The sequence below is a fragment of the Rattus norvegicus genome, chromosome 6 (genome assembly GCF_036323735.1).
Source record: "Rattus norvegicus strain BN/NHsdMcwi chromosome 6, GRCr8, whole genome shotgun sequence".
Classification (NCBI taxonomy): domain Eukaryota; kingdom Metazoa; phylum Chordata; class Mammalia; order Rodentia; family Muridae; genus Rattus; species Rattus norvegicus.
In genome coordinates this window covers 63466424-63488990 of record NC_086024.1, presented here as the reverse complement: position 1 = coordinate 63488990, position 22567 = coordinate 63466424, and the positions used below count along the sequence as shown (strand labels likewise).

Sequence of the window (22567 nt, the reverse complement as noted above, 5' to 3'; positions counted from 1 at the left end):
TTATATCATACTAATTTCTATTCATCTAATCTATTTTCTCCAAAATGAGGATTACTGAAGGATTAATTCCATCTGCTGCATGTGCTTCTTTACCAGTAAGTAGCAAGGCATAATACCTATATTTAAAAGAAGGAGATTCCTTTTAACAAAACACTGTGGAAACATATTTATTATATTATTATCCCAGACCTATAAATCACCAAGTTATTTGCAAAATAAATTTAAATAAATCTTGAATTCAATATCAAAATTAGTCTCTAGATCTCAGACCCTGTGTCTTTCTAACACCCTGTTCTGGCAGTAACACTTAATTTCTCTTTAGGGTTAGAAGCTTGAAAGATTTACAGAAAGTTCCAGAAAGTATTAATGATGGGTTCTCTAACAAAACGTGACAGTTTAACCAATCACTCAGTGGGAACTCGTCTCCAGGGAGCAGGGCATAAGCCAGGAAGATGAAGTAGAGGGGACATGATAAAGACAGTGACAGATTCACCTAGCATATAAACCTAGAGTAGGAATGAGTGCTTAACGGATGTGCAGGGGGGAACAGCCAGCCTTGTATAACCTACCAGACACATCAGAGAGCCGTTCCAAGACGTCTGGTGGAACCTAGACCTTCCTCATACTTCGGATGGCCTGGGCCTGGTTTGCATGGGATCTGTTAAGACAGTTAGGGCCAGGCTGTCCAACGGAGTAACTGCTTCCATGTGGCTACTAAGCTATTGAACTGTGACTTGGCTATAGAAAGATATGCTGTGACTGTCCAATACTCAGCAGCTTTCAAAGACTGAGAGTGGAAAACAGTGTGAATAACTCATTAGAGAGTTTTCATATGGATTACCTACCAAGGTACTATTTTGGGATGCACTGAGTTAAGCGATACCCTGCTAAAATTAATTTTACCACTTATTTCTTTTGAGCTCACCCTACATTTTTGTGGAGAGCAGTAATTTAAATATTTTGCTGTCATAGCGATCTTTCACTTGCTAGGTTAGAGTTACACCAAGGTATTTTATATTATTTGTGGCTATTGTAAAAGGTGTTGCTTCCCTGACTTCTTTCTTGGTCTATTTCTCATTTGTATAAAGGAGAGCTACTGATTTCCTTAACTTAATTTTGTACCAGCCACTTTGCTGAAGGCATTTATCAGCTATAGGAGTTCTCTGGTAAACTTTTGGGGATTACTTTTGTATACTATCATATCGTCTGCAAATAGCAATACTTTGACTTCTTTCTTTCCGACTTGTATCCCCTTGATCTCCTTTAGTTGTCTAATTGCTCTGGTTAGAACTGTCAAATACTATATTGGATAGATAGGGAAAGAATGGACAGCCTTGTCTTATCCCTGATTTGAGTGGAACTGCATTAAGTTTCTCTCCATTTACTTTGATGTTAGTCCTGATTTCTCTAATACTTTTAACATGAAAGGGTGTTGGATTGGTGGACCTAGGCCGCTCTGCACATACATAGCAGATGTCAGCTTGGTCTTCATGTGGGTCCTGAACAACTGGAGCAGGGGTTATCCCAAAAGCTGTTACCTGTACCTGGGATATGTTCTTCTAGCTGGGCTGCCTTGTCTAGCCTCAGTGGGAGAGGGCGCATCTAGCCTCACAGAGACTTTAAGTGCCAGGGTAGTAGGATATGGTGGGGGGGGGTGGAGGGTTGTTCCCTCTTGCTCAGAGGAGAAAGGAAGCAGAGAGTGGGTGACCAGGAAGCAGGGCAGTGGACAGGCTGTAACGTGAATACGAAAAAATAAAATTTAAAAAAGGTAAAATATTTAGCTGTCCTCTAAGGAGACTGTAGTGTGAAACTGCCCTTACAGATAGCATTTGGCTTGTATACCACAAGCGTAAGGCACCTTAGAAAAGGGCTTTTTGTAGCTGGAAATCAGTATATTAAAATAATTGATAATAACAGCAACACCAACAAATGAATAGTTGAAACAGTAGGCACTCGATGTCTGACCGACAGGCTAGAAAGCACAAAGGCGGACCTCTCCCTCATCTTTCACCTTAATACCAGGCGATGAGTGAAATCTCTGTACAACTGCAAGGACTAGGGAAGGAATTCTGTTTCCAGGCTTTCCAGTTTCAAAAAGGGGCACCGATGATATGCTATGGACCTGGAAAGAGCTCTGTGTCCGTTTCTGTCTCATTTTGCAGACAGAGTGTGTCTGCGTTAATGAACCCGATCCTCTTGGTGTGAGGTGTGCCTCACCTGTTCTGACCCCGTCAGAATACTAGACACAAATAAACGTTGAAGGACAGCCTAGAAAATGAAGTGAAAGGAGGGGTCATGCCAGCCGACTGTGCACAGGCACCGTGACCAGAAACGTTATTCATAAATATTTCCTCACTGGAATATTCAACCCAAGTTTTCGCTAAGCCACCAAGCCACTGGTTAGTTTGAAAGCAACGAAGGACAGTACAGCAAAGACTGTGCTTGTCCCTGTAAAAGTTCCAGGGAGTCTGACAGCCGTGCTCTGATGGCTAAGTGCCTACAGGCATTGCTCTGACCTCTTGGTGGGAATAGTAAGAAGCCAAGGAAGACAAAAGAAAAAGGAGAGAATGAAATGGGTTTTAAAAAGTCTTCTTGCAGTCTCATGGCAAGCAGGTATGCCTTTGTCTGGAAAGACTGTTTCCTTGGGGAGTAGAAACCATACATTACAGAAGTCTGCCAGGAAGAGACAGAAGCAGCCTCGCTCCCCAGCTCCTCCCACCATTAAAGCCAGACAAAAGCTACATGAACACAGAACCACCCAGACAGCACTTCAGCCAGAGAAGTCCCGTTTTATATTTTTCCATTCCTCAAGGATACAGCCCAGGGACCGAGATGAGGAATTCTCCCAGTAAGCACCTGGCCACATTTGGCTCTAAATATTTTTTTTTTAATATTAGATTTGCACATCAATTTGCTTCCCAGTGGGATGAATGTTTTTCTCTTTTGTTGAGGAAATACCAGTTATTTATAGCAACCAGGGGAAATAATGAATGGTTGCAAGAGCCACTGGATAGCATGTCACCACGTAAACAGATCTATAAACAGTCATTTTCCACAACAGTCCTGCAAGACGCTAAAGATGACTGGGCCAGGTCATTCCTTAAAACCTTCCAAGCTTTACTCCCAGCCTTCCCTGCATGAATGAATTTCAATCAAGAGATCAGCAAATGGGACAGTGGACGACACAGAACATCTGGGGTCTTTTCTAAGCAGTTCTACCGCTAGGTCTCATAGCTGGCCTTGGGTTTGTCCCTTGGAGTATCAGCAGGTGCTTATTATTAGCATTAAAGAGAGCAATAACTTGGGGAAGGGCTGGAATAATTAGCTCTGAAGACCTAGTCTATGAATAATAAAGAAAACTTAAAGTAAAATGACCTTGCTCATTATATAATATATTCTTAGGGCCATACTAAAAGAAAAGAGTTTATCTTTAAAGAGGTACTGAAAATGCCTGTTTCATGAAGAAACCAAATATTACTTCTTTATAGTTACATCCTCCGCTCACCCCCTCCTCCCTTACATTCTCATCACCACCCCTTTACTACTCAGATGTGTGTATCCTCTTCAACACCTCTCCGTTGAGCATGATTTTTTTAAACATAAATTTTGATATTGCGATCATGTATATATATATAACTCATTTTGTTTGGTGCATATATTGTTCTCCATGTTCAGAAACAAAAAACAAATGAACAGTAGACCAAAGAGAATATCACCAAACATGACCTAGACTATCTCAGGTTTGGCTGTTGTTATAGTCATGAGAGAAATGCAGCCATGGCCACCAGAGTTACTTCCCTTCAGATAACAGTTTTTTCATTTGCTCCTTACCACTTACCTCGCTTAGTTTTCCCACAGGCCCCCAGGGAACACTTCCAAGCTGACCATCTGACAATTTCCTCAAAGGTCAAAAGCAGAGAATGTATGCATCCTTCACCATTGTGGGGCACACCAAGTCACCTACCAGGCATTATAATGTCAGAAAAACCCAGCTTCCGAGTTATGGATACTCCGTGAGAGAACACCGAGGAGTATTCTCTTCTGATCTGTTCAATGTCTCCGTGTAACAGCTGGAGGGAAACTGCTAATCCTAAAACAGAGGAGAGAGACACACGTTACCATAAGTGACCTGAGTTATGTCAGAAGTGATTGCTCTCCCAGAAGCTCTGGCTTATGGCTTGAGGTCTTACTAGCTACACAGAATGGATAGAAAGGATTTGTGAGGAACACTCTTCCAACATTAATACTAGAGTTTCCCAATTTCTAGGAACTAGAGAATCACTGGCAGGAAGTTTAAGAGCAGGAAGCAGACTTCTATCTATGGTGTCCCGTCCTTCATCCAGCCTGGCTGTCAGAACGGATCTCTCTAGCAACACTTACTCTCCAGAGAGACAATGGGGATTGAAATTAAATTAGAACTTTCCCTTTTCTCAACCCTACAAGGCCTAAATATGATCTACCAAATAGTACAAGCCCGAAAACAAACCTTAAGATATAGGCATTCAAGAGTTTTAAAAAATAATGATTTTTCTTGTATTTAAAGCAACAAAACTGATTGTAATAAAATCAAGGCTACATTCTTAATTTGATATAACAGAGACTCAAAGTGGCATTATTTCCTGAGAATTTATTAAGACACAGGACACTCTGACAAACAAAAAGGAATCCAGTCAGTTTAAAATTATCTGTTTTTCTTCTTTATCCCAATTACAGCGACATTATCACAGCAGGGCATGCCAGAGACAACGTTTATTTCATATGTAATTTTCTCGATTCTAAGGCAGGAGCTACAAAAAGGAAACTAATGTGAAAATGCTAGTCTATCACTTCAAAGACACAGCGTCTCCAATTCCCTCCTCCTTTCAACATTTTAAAACAAGACAGACAGAAGCTTCTCCCTGTATCCACAAGAGAAAATAAAACCTCTCAAAGTGACTTACATTTTTTTTCTTTTTCAAAAGTGACTCTTTCATTGTTTCTTTCTTTCTTTCTTTCTTTTTTTTTTAAAAACCATGTACTCAATTTAAAGTGAATTAGGATAAGGGTAAAGAAGACAATAGAGCCATCCACAGATAACCTTTAACCTTTAATCTATAACATTATTTGTCACTACTGTTTCCTAAACAACTCAGTCCTTAATTTACAGTACTACAATGCTCTCTAAAAAAAGACGATACACAAATGACTTCAATCACACTGGGAAAAAAAAATGCAAACCTTATGCACAACACAGGCACATAAGGGGTTTCCTTTTACTCTCCCTAAATAGTATGAGGAAGCACAGAATAGTGAGAGGTGTCTTGTGGACTTGTTTTAAAACAGGCAATAACCAGGAGAACTTGAAAGGAAGCCCCACCCTCAGGCTTGTCTAATAGAATCTGTGCCTCAGAGAAGTGCTGTGAGAGTCAAGTCTAGCAGGTTTCAATACTTTGTACCTGTTCTCCATTTCTCTGGAACTCTCCCTTCTTTAGCCCCCCTCCCCGCAACCCAGCTCCCTTGGAGCAGAAGAGGAGGGTCAGCCCTTCCACAGTCATGAGGACTGAAGTTGAGAAGGGGCCAGCCGTCAGGACTAGTAGATGGACAGCAACTCTCAGAGCAACTTCAGGACCCTTCATGGGAAAATCTGATTCCTTTTAAAACCCTGAGGCCACTGAACCAAGACCAAACGGAATGGGCTGATCCATGTGACTTAGCAGCTCCATGTGACTCCGGGTTCCCACAGCCCCATTTCCCATTAGCATCCTTTAGCCTTCAACTCCCACACCATCTCCATTAGCATCACCAGAAGCCAGGGTTTGTAGAAGACCCGTGTGTGTGTGTGTGTGTGTGTGTGTGTGTGTGTGTGTGTGTGTGCCACACACAGTTTCATAAAGCAATTCTTCCTGTTGGGGAGGGCACTGTTCAAAAGACCCAGAATTCTCAGAGAGTAAGATGGATTTGACACAGTTCTTGAGATTCTCTTATATTTTCCAAATGACAAGCATTTTACCAGGACTTCTGTGGAAGGGCCTGATCTGGGACCTTTGCAGCACCATGTGGCAAATACAAAGAAAGAAAGGGAAAATCTCAACAAGAATGAGAAATACAAAGATGGTATTTTCAGTACAGGAGGGGGAACGCGCAGGACTGACGAAAATTCCCGTTTGCCCAATGGGTGCTGCTGCATTTATTTAGCCTTCAGTCTCTTCCCCTTTCACACTTCCTCCCTCAATCTTTTTTTTTAACAAACAAAAAAATAAGGAAGATACGAAAAGGAGAAAGTTCCCTGTTGGGAAGAAAAGGATGATGGGAGAGCAATAATGCGCAGACACACATCCATGTCTAGAAAGCAAGTGACATGGAGAGGGACGGCAAAAAGCCTACGGGCATCAAGAAGGCAGCCAGCAGGGGGCAGCCAGTGAGTCAATGCCAGAAGGGAACACCAAAGTGATGGGGAAAACAGAAAACAGGTGGGGAAAGGAAAATTACAATGCTGGATGCATTCTAGAAATTAGAAAAAATATAGAAAAAAGGTCTTAACTGTGGTTAATTTCACTATCCTAGTGACGAAAATTGGTGGCAGTGGGGGCAGTAATTGCCATTTGCAGTTGACCCATGTTCTCCAGAATGAAGAATTCACAACCAAGTAGTGGAAACGTCAACTGAATCAAAGGACTGGCTACAAGACACATGATCTGCCAAAACAGCAGGGCTTTCTCCCACAAACTACAACTCTTAACTACAGAACAGCTAAGCTACGAGAGCAACAAAGTGGGTTCTATTCCAAGTTACTTAAGCTTCTAACAGCCATGTATAAAAAAAAGGGCTCCTTTTATCCAGGCTTGGTGACTGAAATCCTCAATTCTAGCACTGAGGGAGTGAAGGCAGGAGGATGGTGAGGAAGGAACTCAAGGCTGTTCTCAGCTACGAAGCATAATGTATAATTTCATCAAACAAACCCAAACAACACAACACGTGGTGCCAGCAGCTGGCCCACAAGGAGCAGCTCCACAGAAACACGACATTCGTTTCTTAAAAAAAAAAAAAAAAGATTGAGTACACTGTAGCTGTCTTCAGACACACCAGAAGAGGGCATCGGATCCCATTGCAGATGGTTGTGAGCCACTATGTGGTTGCTGGGAATTGAACTTGGAAGAGCAGTCGTGCTCTTAACCACTGAGCCATATCTCCACATCATAACATTTCTATTTATTTTATCATCATAGAAATTGTTGATCATATTTTTATTGTGGTCCTTAGTTATCATGACCTTACAACCACAGGCTGAATAAATGAGCCATCAGAACACTACCAAACAATGGGTAAAAAAATTACTCGTCACTACAAAGGAAAGTCTTAACAAATATTTACATACTGATGTCAAAAGAAGTTAACCACAAGGGGAGAATGATGACTGGCTGAGGGTAAATGGAGCTGAGAGAATGGACAAGCGAAGACTTCTTTAAAGGATAGAAAATTTCATTTAGATCTTCTTTTAAAGGTTCTCACCCCAAAAATACAAGTATGTGAGATGACATATACATTAAGTGTTTACATTAAAACAGCCATTTTGTCACTAATGAAACAAATGGCACACAGCTGTGAATACCCAGCAGTGCAGAACGGAGAGCTCATGGCAAACATTTGCTAAACATACATGTTACTCAGTGTGTTCTTTAAAAAAGAACATGAGAAGATTGCAGGATGCTGTCTCACTGGAGTTCTCCGTGTTCAGGTTCCCGTCTCCAAAATATAAACATAATGACATCAACTTTGCAAAATTCTTCAAGTAAAGCCTGACAGGAATCACTCACGACGCCAGCAGGGGCGGCTGCAGGTGATGTAGAACTGCTTATTGGATACTGAACTGTAGCTTGTTCCCCCGTTATGCCCCCGCCAGCCACAAATCCCAACAAACTAGGTGCCATTTTAGGGAAACTAAGTTACAAAAGTTTCCCAACTGCCATACATTAATAAAACACCCCTTTTACCCAGGCTCGGTGGTCCATAACTCACAATCCTTACACTCAGGAGGTAGAGGCAGGAGGATGAGGACCTCAAGGCCATTCTCAGCTACATAAGTAAGTTCAAAGCTTGTCTTGGGTACATGAGACCATGTCTTGGGTGGGAAGGATGTAACAAACAGAAATCAAATAAAGTAAATTCAGAAGTAATACAATAAAAAAGAAAGGAGGAAAATATTCACTACGCCTGGCTTTTTATTAATATACAGAGCCCAGGGTTTTCTGTGTACATAGGTCAGTCCTGTGTGGAGGGTTCAAAGGCAAAGCTGTCTATCACCATCACAGCTCTAACCTGGAAGGTGGGAAAGACCTAAGTGGGAGAAACTAGAGATATGAAGGTGGAAACATCCTTAATCACACAGGGCTTTGGGTGCAATCATCCAGATATAAACCAGAGCAGGGAACCAGCGACAAACTTCAGCTCCTGAGATGCTCAGCCTGCAGGTGCATCAGGGCATCCTCCTGCCTTTCTGTGGTTCTGACACAGATTTTTCTTTGCTTCATTTTCCCCCCTTCATTCCTAATGAACCAAATCACGCATGGCTGTGAATGTAACAATGTGAAACTGCAAAACCATGACTTTAAAGACTCGGAGTTGGGCTTTCTTATGTTACCTATTGTCCCAGTATTCTGGAAATAATATATTCTATTTCTACTTTTAAACAAAATTAACACAAATGACTGACTTAAAGCCTGTATTTAACAAATTGTAGGAGGGGGACAAGACGGCCTAACTCTAAAGAGGACATCTTTTGACCCATGCTGTTTGCTGATGCTTGGGTGTATGTAAAGCCATGTTCCCATGTTCCTTGCACACACTTCCCATGTGTCTTTGCTCCTAGACTCTTCTTCTTCTTTCTCTATGGTCACTCCCATTTCTTTCTGTGGGCATGAGTGGTAGGTTTTCTATGACTTTATTTGAAATTAGAATTATTTTGAAATTGGAATCATTCTCACATGGAAGGCATAGTGTGATGAGTGTAGAATGCAGAGTTGGCCTTCTTCCTTAGGCAATTCTGCAACACTATGATGTTCAGACCTTTACAACTGCTAAGACTACACTGGAGGGCAGAGAGGTAAGCAGTAGTTTCCTCCTGGGTTTTAGCTCGGGCTTTTGTGCTCTGCGGTTCCATAACTTATCAAGATACAACTTGAATTGTATGTTCTCTCTTAAGGATTCCTTTCATCTGAGCACTTCCAGTGCCTCAGTCCTTAACATTCAGAGTAACATTCAAAGAGAGTGCGTGAGCCGAACGGACCCCCAAAATGGCACTTTCCTTTTACTCGCAGCACCTCTGTAAGCCCTATTAGACACTCACTGGCCTTCCCGTTCACTTCTCTCCATCTTCTAAGTGTTTATGTAGACTTTTCCATTTCTTTTTCCCTTTGTGCAGAATTGTGATGGAATTAGCTTTAACATCAGCATAGCGATTCATTTTTTCCCAGCTGTGCTCATTCCCTTACTAAGAATTAAAGAAGAACTTTCATTCTACCCAGGACTGTCACAGAATCTAAGCACCAAGATGATACAGTTTTTCTATTTGTTTTTTAAAATGCATTAGGCGAGTGTGTAACAAATTCAATCAGTATTTTTTTATGCATTAGTTTTAAAATCTTATTTTACATTATGACTATCCTGTCCTGAATTCCAGCTTAGCCTTTTCTTGTCAGTTTCTTGTCTAGACTCCTAGGATGCCATCTTCATTGGCTGAACCTGCTTCCTCTGATTGGCAGCTCACTATTTTCACTGTTATCATAACTCATCTTGAGTGTTGTTTCCCTGCACAGAAATCCTACTCATTTGAATGTACACTGGCTACATATTTACACAGATTTTAGACTACTCAGCTGGGATTAGTTTTATCTTTACACACAAAATTTAAATTTTATAAGAACGGATTCTTCTCAACTATTAACATAAATCCAGACCAAGGGCGTAAAGGTCAATGTATCAAAGAAGAACCATTCTACACATTGCCTTGGGAAGTCAGAGAACAGCTTTCTAAGGTTCAGGAGAAATCGCTTCTAGGTACTATGTATTTGGTCCTAAGCCTCATCTCACATTTTTGGGTCCATTCAACTTAAGCACTCTCTGCCTCCTCTCACAGCCCCATCTTCTCAGATCAATTATTTAAATTTTATTTAGATTTGAGCCTATATTTAGATATAGTAGCAAGATTTCTCTTTCTTCAAACTCTGTTTCTGCGTTTCTTACCACATTTGCACCTTCCGCCCTAACCCCATACTGGATTAATCCCAGAACCTTGAATACAGCAGGTAAGTGTGGTCACTGACCACAATGCAGTCTTTGAACACTTATTCATATTTGTAGCAGAAGAATGGGTTACATACTTGACTATACCAAGATTTGAAAAAAACACAATTTATTTAAAAATTATTGAAATCTATTTTTTTCTAGCAACACAGTAGTCTATCAAGAAAATATAATAGAATGTCTTCAGTGGGCAACTGAATTGAAATTGTAAATCAATAAATCAAATATATAATACAAAATATTCCAATGATGTTCAAGGGACATCAACTTTACCATGCTTTGTTAAAAAAAAAAAACCTACCCCTTCATCTAAAATTTCATTAATAAATCCAATTAAAGTGTAAACAGAATCACAATATTGATGAAAATGTTAACTTATGACATATAAGCCACTTATTATACCTAATCTTGTACTTTACAACCCTTCCTTTTCAAACAAAGTCTCGCCATGTAGTTCTGGCTAGCCTGAAACTTTCTATGTAAACCAGGCTGGCCTCAAACTCACAGAGTTCCATTTGCCTCTGCCTCCTGACTGCTGGGTTGAAGGAGTGTGCCAGCACGCCCAGCTGTACTATTGGTTTTTATTTTCTATTCTGAGTTTCTACAAAAGTTTGGAAGAAAGATTACAAGATGTTAAAAATGTACGTTCTATAAATAAGGACGCTACAAATACCTGAGCTAAGAATAGATGTGCTAATCATGCAACAAGATTTTCACACACGAGTTAAAGGGCATATTACAACCCCAAGATAGTTACAAATGGATCTGCAAACTGAACTGCTGGGACAGGAAAGGAAGTATACAGTTGGTCTATGTATAACAATCCTCATTTCTTTTATTTTCTTAAAGAGGGGTTTCATAAATTTTGATTGCTAAACTCTAATGGTCTGAAACTCTTTTTCATAAAAGTCAGCATTTAAAGATATGAATATGCTGAGAAAAGTCTCCAAACTGTTTCATTTGCCCTTTTTTTCCAAAATAAGTAAGTCCAACAGTGAGGCTAGAATTAGGCTTTCTATATGAACTCAGCCATGATATTAAAACATTCATACCTATTTTAAAATATTCCTAGCAAAACAAAGATCCGGTAGTAGCATAGAAAAGGACAGGGAGGCTACTCATCATGCGTAATTTTAATAATATAGGTAAGAAATAATGAGGGATTAAACTTAATATCACAAATTGTTTTAGAAGATCAGAACCAATCTCAGCAGGTTGCCCTGGGCACAGGGACTGGAAGCAAACACACAAAGCAGTCCCTGGCAACTCCCCTTCTCTTCTCACGAATTAGCATAACAATGCCCAAACCTCATCTCTTAAGCACTTCTGATTTTCTCTAGGTTATATTTACTTTTCTTTCAAATTGAATACCCAACCCCTTTTATATTTTGGTAACTCGTGCAAAAAATTCAAAGAACTCATACGTTCTCCCGGAACTATAACTATTGCATTTCTAAGGCATTATGCTAAGGCTGTATTCTAAAGCACAGAGAGGCTCTCACATTGTTAGAGAAAAATGAGAAAGCACTTAAGAGTCCTGTTTAATAAGGACTTGGAAAGCACCTTAAGAGCCTTGTCCACAAAGCCAGGGTAAATTATAAAACTCTCTTAGGGTTTGACAAACACTTCCAATTTCCTGCTGTTTTATCTGGCACTAGGAGACCATGAACCAAGCTTCCACTATGTATCTTATAACTGACAATATAAATTTTCTAATTTTTATTTTATCATTCATAAAAATGAATTCTTATCAAGTAGTCACTAGTCACTAAGCATAGGACATCTTAAAATGTAACATTAAGACTTAAGTAGACTATGTATGTAGTAGGTAGTTCAAATTACTGAAGATCCACTCTAGGAAAAAATATGCTCATCTACCCAACTTCCTGCTTAGCCCTTCTTGTGTGTTTGACTGGAATTTCCTTCTTTTTAATTGTAATTGTTAGAGAACAAACCAGATAAATCACAAAGACAGTGATGAAAAAGAACATGGCTATACAAGCTAGTTATAAGAAGGTAACATCTGACATTTAAAAAGAGAAGATAGAAATGTGAAAAATGGAGAATGAATTTTCTGTGAAGTCGACACTACTACCTTATGCAAAGGCAGCAAAGAAAAGGATCCTGCTGGCTCCTGATCTCGGCCTCTATGAGGCTGTGTTCTACTAGGAATATTTTGAAGTGTATGTAAATTCAAATGAAGATCTTAATTTCAGGTCAACTATTTTGGCACATGGTGGAGAGTAAGAGATCTTTGGCGGCCTATTTCATAGAAGTACTAATGCCAGTCAATGAGAGCCCCTTCCTCTCAATATTCCACCGGCTCCACATCCTGTTGCCACTATACTGGGTACAGGACTTTCAGTGGCCAGAAGATGATGATGGATGCCTTAGAACTTGCTCAAAGCAAGGGAGAATTTTCAGGGGGAAATCCAGCTACCGAGCCATAAAATCTATATTAGATCCTGTGAGTTGTTTGCTCGGGGAAGTCACAGGAACCAATCTACTGAAATATTGCCAACAACTTGGGTTATAAGATGTTGAATATCCTTAAATATTGTCATTTTGGGCAGCCACAAATTTATGACATTAATTTTGACACTACACAAATATGGGCAGAACTGGAGAACACAGCAATTCTGATATGCCAGAGCCAACACCATGGTAGATGAATGTCTCAGTAAGAGTGAACACAAGTAGGCAAAGGCAAAGCTCCCTTGTACCTTCATTTATCTATGCTGCTGAAGGAGAGGCACCATCCACATTTAAGACAGGTCTTGATGAGTCAAATAATCAGATTAAGAGAACTCCCCACAGGAGTGCCTAAGCGGCTTGCCTTTTGGTTGGTTCTAAATCCAGTAAAGTTGACCATTAAAGTTAATCATCATCATGTCTCCTGGGATCTGGAAAGGGGTTGGCCCTTCCTGCCGGGCTCTCCTAACATGCAGAAGGACTGAGAAGCATAAGCAGGGTCTGCTGATTGTGACTGCTGCCTCAAAGATACCCTATCAACTGGGGAAATGCTTTCATGCTTTTATTCCAAGCAAGTGGTTAGCCAATGGCTAAAAATTATAGAGAAAATGGACAGGACCAACACATAAATCAGTGCATGTCAAATAAAGAAACAATAGAGGCATCCAAAATTATTGACTTTCACAGTCTTACCCAAAGTAAATTTATCGGCTAAAGACAAGAGCTGGACATAAATCTATGCTAACCAGAGGATGACATGATCAAAGCACTTCAACATTTTCTTTTGACTATTATTTTCCATTTTAAAATTCCATTCTTATCCTAGTAAGAGCACCAGTGGAAGGGGAAGCCCTGGGTCCTGCTAAGACTGAACCCCCAGTGAACTAGATTGTTGGGGGGAGGGCGGCAATGGGGGAGGGTGGGGAGGGGAACACCCATAAAGAAGGGGAGGGGGAGGGGGATGTTTGCACGGAAACCGGGAAAAGGAATAACACTCGAAATGTATATAAGAAATACTCAAGTTAATTAAAAAAAAATTCCATTCTTGATTCTGATTCAGGATAGCAACACTATACACACAAACACACACACACACACACACACACACACACACACACAGGTTTATGTCAATGTTTTGGTTTGTGTGTTTAGTGGTTTTATGTATATGTTCATTCTTATAAATATTGTTGCCTATTTTTGTTTTAAATCTACTGCCTCAGAGTTATTTCGTGTGTGTGTGTGTGTGTGTGTGTGCGTGTGCGTGTGCGTGTGTGTGTGTGTGTGTGTGTGTGTGTTGCATAGTGATGGTAATCAGTATATGCTATCCTAAAAGAAAGAATTTTAGAGGACTATTTTGAAAGACAGAATGTGTAAGAAGGCCATTCTAATCTTCCCAGGTTTTCTTCCATGAAACAGGTCAAAAATTATGTTTGTTCATGACCAAGGAGAGCATACACATCTTTAAACGGGAAGTTCTTCCAAGGACAACTTGATAAAAGAGATTTTGTAACCCCCCACCCCCACCCCCAGCAACCAGTTGATTGCCATGAGAGGAGGAACTCTGCCATGTTTTCCCATGACCGTCCATATTTCATTAACCTGCTGGAAAACACTACGCTTGCTCAGCACTTCTCATGCAGGTTTCTACATCTGAACACGCGAAATGAGTCTGAAATATTTTCTCTTGTTAATCTTTCTTTAGTTACTGAAGGATCAGTCAAGGAGTTAAGATGGGTAAAAATATTGCTAAATTTCCTACACTGCAGTAGTACACATGACTGTTTAGCTCCTCAAAATTTTGTTTAACTTACAAATAGCAGGTCCGAGTGATCCTATAAAAGTTAGAGAAATATAACTTTTGTATAGAAGTATAATGACTACACAAAATAATGTTAAAACTCTAATCACTACCTCCAATAGATTATAATTTAAAGTCAGAGGTTTTTTTTATCAATACTGTACATATCCTTTAAAATATCATAGAGTACAATTTAATGTTATATTTGAAAACTGTTAATGTGTATGAGTGATCTTTTGCCCACATGTATGTATATGTACCACATGCATGCCTGGTGCCCACTCTGGCCAGGAGAGGGCACTAGACCCTTTGGAATTGGATTTCAGGCGTGGTGAGCTGCCATGATTATACCAGGAAGTGAACCTGGGACAACAGTGAGATATCTTCACCCCTGAACCATCTTGCAGCCTCTTTAGTATTCCATTTTGAAATGAAGGGAAACCGAAAAGAAAAGGGAACCTGACAGAATATGGCCACCACACATGACAAAGCCTGGGGCTTCATGTATTACAGAGAACTCTGGGAACACTGGCAAACATTTAACAGGTTCTATATATCAGAAATACTATTATACCAATGCTGAGTCCTGATTTAGATATTGCATACTGGATATCATAGTTAGAGGTAGAAAAATAGAGTCAGCTGTTTGTTCCCAAGGAGTTAACAAAAAAAGCCATACCATATGCACGTATGATGCAGCGTGCATATCTATATGTGTGTGTGTGCATAGACATACATAAGTACAAACACACACACAAGTCAGAAGCAAAGAGGCCAATGTTAAGAATTTCAGCCACCCAGTACTATTGAATCATGTGACTGTGTGCACATGCCCACATACTGTGGTTTGGAGAGCACAGATAAAGTGAAGGTAATAAAATATCACCCTATGGGAAAGGAGTAAGTCTTTGTATGACTCGCCGCTTTGTAATCGAACAGAATTAACTGACTATGAAATAAAGTTCAAAAGGACCGAACAGACAGGACAGTTTAATCATTAGGAAGTTCCAAAAATAAACAAAAAAGTAACATGCTATCTTTTTAGCCAATAGGTGGTGCCATAAAGTACTACTTTAATCTTAGTGCTCTGAGAAAGCAATTTAGAAACTCACTATTCAACAGCCAGGGGCACCGATAAAAATCCTCGGGTACTCCAGGTACTATATCGCTTGCATGATGGTGAATCAAAGGACCACACTGGTGTGCAGACATGCGACTGTCAACAGAAAAGCGCAATCTAACACTGCACCAGTCTCTCTGCAGCAGCAACCAAGGAATACTATGACAGCTGTCATAGAGCCATACTGCCCTCCCTGAAAGGTAGGTTCCTTATGTAGCAATTCCTGAGAAATCTCACAGGGGCTACAATGTAGTTGGAGGGTAGAATTGTTCAGGCTTCTCTCACAAGGGCAAAAAACAAAGACTGAAGAAATTGATCTGATTAACAAATGACTTTTTATAAGCCATATGTACAAAATACACATAAATACACAAATGATAGGAAAGCACTGTAAATTTTCTGTTACTACATACTGAAGTGCACTCAGTGAGTTTTACAAGTGTGTGTGTGCATGTGTGAGTGTGTGTATGTACGTACATACCTACACACACAAATACAGATGTGCAGAACGTGCAGGACACAGGACGACTTGAAAGAGTTGCTTCTTTTCTTCTACCACGTGAGCTCTGAGAATCCGAGTGGCATTATCAGGCTTGGCAGCAAGTCCTTCACTCACTGAGCTATCTTACCAGCCCTGCCAGTGACTTTTATAGACTTAAGTTGTTGGTAGAACAAATTTGCCTAAGTGAATAACATGGGCTCAGTCTAATTCTACATTCCTGGACTTCAGCTGTCATCTACCAGAACTGACATTTATAATAATCATGCTTGTTCAGAAAACTCAAATCTGAGTTATTTTTAATGAATATTTTTAGAATTTCAAATATTTTCAAATATTTGGTCCTTATATTAATACATTTAAAGATTCTCATCTAACATAACTATTAAGATTTCAAGTTACTTAATCTAATTATAGTTATATTAATTCAATTTTTAAATCATTAAATGTTTAAATGGATCACTCACTATTTTCTCCCAGTTTCTAAAGTTAAAAGATAAGGTGGCTAATCTTTCTTTCCAGCCACTTAGTCTAGAGGGAAATGCCAGTTACCTAGATGAACCCATTGACCTAACACAAAGACAAGATGACAGCAAGGCTGAGAAGTGCACCAGGGAAGCAGAAAGGCCTTAAATTAGCTGCTAGAGTCATCTCAAGAGCAAGTTTAAAGTTACTTTTTCCTTCCTCTCTTTTTCACCCCTAGTATCAATGGCCAAAGAATAGATGAGAGTGGTAACAGAGGAAAAATAGCCCTTTCATAGAATTAACTGACTCAACACTTTCTGATTATTTCTATTATTATTATTATTGTTATCATTATTGTTATCATCATCATATCACCATCACCATTATTCACAAGTCCAGCTTATCTCTCTGGACCCTCATATCCACTCTTTACCCTTCCAACTTCCCCCACAAGATAACACACACACACACACACACACACACACACACACACCCCACTACCAACAACAACAATAAAAAATAAAGCATAGAAAACATCTCTTGGGTGGGAGAAAGGGGATAACATTTGAAATGTAAATAAAAAAATCTCTTTGTTGATGCTACAGTGTGTCCCAGTGTGTCATGCTGTATATCCTTCTGTCCATGCCTCTTTACTTGCCAACATCATTGCAATGAATCATTGGGTCTTTATCAGGATTCCTCCCGGTTACTCTGCTGTGGCCTCATGTAAGTCACTAGAGCGTCTCCTATTCAGTACTGAAGTAGAATGGACCAAAAAGGCCTCGCTGAACTTGTAATTCCCTCTCCTCAGGGAGGCAACATAGATCAAGGTAACAAGAATGAAGACTCACCAAGATTGAAGGGAAGTACTTTGCTGGAAAGTGTGAAGGTCTTTGTTTTAAAAGGATCACTGTGAGCTTTTACTCTGTGAAAGTACTGTGCAGTGCTGAGACTTGGAAATTGCATGCCTTGGTTTGAAAGAGCTAGAAGAGCTCAGGCAGTGATCAGAGGAAGTCCACATCAAATACATGGTGGCTGTGTAAGACCTGAATGGGACTCAGACTTGAAGGAGATGCGTGGGATGTCCCAAGGACAGAAGGAGAAACCAGGTACAACCAGCATGTGCCGAGCAGCCAAGGAACTCACATATCCCAGTAGACAACACAATTAGATGGCTCTCACCACAGGGATAAGGCCTTTATACAAGGTACCATGTTACAGCAGAGCCTTTCAATTTCCACACAGGTAGTAGCAACTATGGTTTGGGTTTTTGCTGTGATTGTCCTTTGGTTTGTTTGTTTACAATACAATGGTTATCCATAGAAAAGGGAAGGCTCAAACTAAGGTGGTTTGTGTCTCATTTTCTGGTAGTTTCACTTAAGGATCCAGGAACATGAAGTGATCGGGTAGGTCAGTAACGGTGATAAAAGACATAAAGTATGTGAATCCTTGCCCCAGTGTGCAGCCCCTCCTTATGGAATTAACAGATGTAGTTACAACGACAACAATTAAGGGTAATCAGAAAGCGATGTTAGTCAACAAATCTGCAGAGGAAAGTTGGAAGAAACAAAGTGTGGGAGAGGTTGGGTTATTTCTCAAAGACCCAATACATCAGTAAGACAATGGTATTATTATAAAGAAAAATTAACAAAAAGCCTAACCTTTTCAAGGAATTAAATAAGAATCTATGATTTAAAGAAATGGACCCAGGCAACTTGTGAGGAAAATGTAATGTATAGTGGACAGTGACTTCCAAGGGACCAACTACAAGATATGATATATTCTATGACTTACATAATTTACGGTGGCATCTGATTATTTCAGTCTCTGAATAAGTGCACATACGTCTTCTCTATGAATGCATCCCTACATTCTGCATCGCTCTCCTCTGCAGTCCTATTCCTTATGTGAACTCTACGTTTGCTATCCAGTATATAATTACACTGTCGTCCACAGCCGTAGAATGATGCATGTCTTTACTGCACTTTAACGTCAGGTTTTCACTTACCATTGGAAAACCAGAGAGTGCTTATAATTTATTTTGGCTTACAGCAAAAACCTGAAGGGCTCAAGATATGGTAGTGCAGAACAAATCCAGATCCTCTGCCGTTTCAAATGAGAGTGGAAAGAACTTTTTTTTTATAGAGAGACTTACATTTTTGCAAGCCTATCACCATTTAGGGAAGTTCTAAAAAAAATCCTTACTGAGTGTTTTTACAGGGCAAAGAACAAGAACAAAAAACGAACAAAAACACCCAGTGGGGTGGCCATTGCCATCTAACACAAGTGAGCGGAGGGTCGAATGTGGAAAGTGTGGGGACGGACCGAGCCGGCACACCCACCTGCATTGGAGCCAGTCAAATTGTAGCGTGCATTCAGCTTTTTGATGATGTTCTCGTGGATCTGGTACCACTCACTCTCTGTATTACACCTGGGAAAACACAACCATTCAGTTAGACTCGAACACACGAGTTCAAGCCCCAGGTATGACCACACACTTCTCTCGGCTACAACCATGAGAATACTGTTCTCCTTGCAGCCCCCAGTGTCTGGCCATGAGCTTTACTTAGCGTAGACAGGAACGCTCAACTTGGCAGTGGTTCACAATCTACCTTAATCCACCAAGACTGAGAATGCAATGCCAGAGATTCAAACGTGAACTATTACATGAGTTATGGTTGGGAGGGGGGCAAGTTGATCATTTTCTCTGCACCTTGCTCTTTTCATCTATTAAACCTGCACAACTAACATATTACATATGGAATAAACATGGGCTTATATAATAACATTTGGCATATAGGAAATGCTCAATAAATAAATAAATAAATGAGTAAGTGTTCTTACTAGAAAATTTCTGCCCTCTGTATCATGACTAGATCTGGCTAAAGTCAAACCATTTAAGCAAACTGGATTGACGCAAGCACAGCTTATACTAGTGAAAGCCTGCCAAGATTTATCAGGGGGCAATGCAAAATGCTTTCAGATTTTCCAAGTCTCAGAGAAATGGTATTACTCCATTCTTTTTCTCTCCTGATCTGCCTCTACCTCTGCTGTTTGCTGTTTGGCACTGCTGAGGACTGAACCTAGGGCCTTACATATCCGAGGGAAGTGTTTTATCACCTCGCTATATAGCTCCAGCCTTTGCTTTTGGTTCTTGTTACTTACTAGTCTATGGTACCTTTGCACGGTATAGTTGGCCTGGACTATCAGGGTTCTTAAGGACGGATATAGGATGTTTGTTACCTGAGTACCACTGAATACTTCGAACATAGTAAGGCCTAAAGACTATCAGTTCCATAGATGGTGGAAAAATGGGTGAATGGACAGATGGTAGATGAGTGACTCACTGACAGTAACTATTAATGTTACGAGTAACTAGTAACAGTAGGAGTAACCCCTGATGGCTCATAGACATTTGTGTCTGCTGGTCTGCTTTACTGCTATGACTACTCTAATGAGGTAGCAGAGAACCTCTCTATCTAGATGTGTTTGTAAACTTGTTATTGTCTTTTATGAGCTACAAATGCTTCTTCCCGAGGGCCCTGTATATCAAGACTCCATATATTATCAACCCAACCCAAATGTCCCATAGCACCGATCCTCCTCTTAGTGAGCAAGTTCTGAGACATACAATTCACCATTATTAGCTTATGTATGTATGTATTATTATGGGTCTTCCAAAATAAATATTATGGGCGGGAGGGGAAATTGTTGTCAGGACAGTTAACAGTGTGATACCAAATTGAGCTTTGACTCTCAGAGGGCTGTAAAATCTATATGGAAAACCATCCTCCAGCTATGAGAGGTCTAATTCCATTTAGCACATTCCAATTTCCTCTTTCTGCCCAGTGGGGAAGAAAGGAAGATAACTGGTTTGAGTGCTGATACACTCTAGACCTAAAACAACCTCCAAGTAAAATCAACGCTCCTGAATCAGGTAACTAAAATATCCAGCATCAGACATGGAATCAGGTAATTAAGATATCCAGCATCAGGCATGGCATTTGTTAATTCTTCCTTTTTTCTTTTTCCCTTGTCCTAGATGGAGGTAAGGATTCAGTCACTAAAGAAGTAGGATTTCTCCAGAGGGTATTTCAAATGAATTCCAAATATCATTTCAAAAGTTTTGCTTCTTATTACTGCCAGAGGTGGCCTTCACTGACTGGTATTTTTCTCTTGGAACTGTTTCACAATTTGCTGAGTCAACATTAGAAAGAATAATGAATAACATGATTCCCTTTTAAAGATACAGCAGACAAAGAAAAACCTACAGAAAGCAGCACAATTTATGTTTAAATTGGACTTTTCAGAGCTGGTTGCATAATCAGGGGTGGTTCCCATCACTGTCAGACCCTCATTCTTGTCTGCCCTTTGTGAGAGAAATACAAACCTGTCACCCTACCTGGAAAGACTATGCTAAGGAATGATGAGACTATGTTTGTGAAGAATTTTGGCGCTCTTTAGGAGCGGCATGTTCTATCATGCTCACACTACTAGATAGTGGTGTGAAATAACACCCATAAAAATAGAAGAGGAAGGGGCTGGGGATTTAGCTCAGCGGTAGAGTGCTTGCCTAGGAAGCGCAAGGCCCTGGGTTCGGTCCCCAGCTCCGAAAAAAAGAACCAAAAAAAAAAAAAAAATAGAAGAGGATAAGCAGAGAGCTCAGGTTCTAGAGTAAGACATATTTTGATCCCCTTCTTTAGTACCTGGGTGACCCAGGTAGTCATTTAACTCAGTCTCCTGTGCGAACAGACCCAAGAAACGTCTGCTTCCTGGGTGTGCTGTGAGGTGAAGTGACACAGCACACGTGAAGTTCTGAATCCTTTGCACACAGCATACAACCCAAGGACAGAGGGCTGAGAGTCACTGTGATCTCAACCAAGTCATATTCTAGGACTATGAGTCGTATTTAGGAAAATATTACAGTAGATTTCATCAAAACCATTAATTATGAGGGCTGTCAAGAGAAAAAAAAAAACCACTATCAAGTTCTATCACCCACTAGTTTTAAGATGTTTTCAAGCTTAAAAGGAAGGTCATAGGTTTAACCTTCTTAGAAAGGATAAAAACATCTCTGGTCTCAAACCAGAGGCTACAGACAACCTAATCTGTTCATGAACTAATTAGTGAATGTGCTACAGAGGCCTCACTGGGTAGAAAGTAGATCGATCCTGAACCCCTGCAGCTGTGGTCACAAAGCAATTTTGTGACCAAACATTGGCAAAGGGCTGGCTGTACTATCCCCACCTTAAAAAAAAAAACCGCACAGAAACAAGATACACCCACTGATATATGCTATAAGTAGGAATACAAGTTAGCCCATGGCGTTAGCCCACAATATGGTCTATGAACCCAAAAGTTGATGCTCTAATGGATCATGGCATCGTCCATAAGATCTTCTCTACCAAGCCTGGGGGAGGTGTCACATCATCATCTTAGAAACCATTTAACTCAACACTAGGACTATATCACATGATCTCCTCAGGAGTATTCTCAGTTCAGCTGTGTCCAGCCCCAGTACAACATTACCTTCTATTGACCCAGGATCTTCGTATGGTACCTTATTTCAAAAGAGGGTCTTCATAGAGGAAGTCAAGTTATAACGAGGTCATTGGGGCAAGCCTCAATCCGATATTATTACGTCCTAACAAAGAGTAATAGACACAAAGGCTAACATGTACCCAGGGAAAGGGTCATGTGAGGACGAAGGCAAAGGTCAAAGTGATAAATGTATTGATGGGTATGTATGCCAGCAGCTGGGCATGGAACAATCTTCCCACAGCTCTGTCCCTAAAGGAATTAAACTTACCATACTGTGACCTCAGACTTCAGCCCTCCAGAACTAACTGGAAAACAATAAACTCTGCTGTATAAGCCAAGTTACTTATATATGTCATTAAAGCAGTTCTGGTCAGTTTACCCGGTAATCTGTGCT

At 40.2% G+C, this 22567-nt stretch overlaps 1 protein-coding gene across 6 annotated transcripts in view; it reads right to left on the bottom strand.

The window, feature by feature from the left end:
* Nucleotides 1-22567, bottom strand: part of Dock4 (dedicator of cytokinesis 4) — a 389723-nt gene that overhangs the window by 140782 nt on the left and 226374 nt on the right. For all 6 annotated transcript variants that reach the window (XM_039078130.2, XM_039078128.2, XM_039078129.2 and 3 more), the window contains exons 12-13: nt 18975-19063; nt 3965-4090 (exon numbers count right to left, since the gene is read on the bottom strand). In XM_039078130.2, the coding sequence (XP_038934058.1) occupies nt 3965-4090; nt 18975-19063 (215 nt within the window). The remainder of the gene's footprint in view (nt 1-3964; nt 4091-18974; nt 19064-22567) is intronic.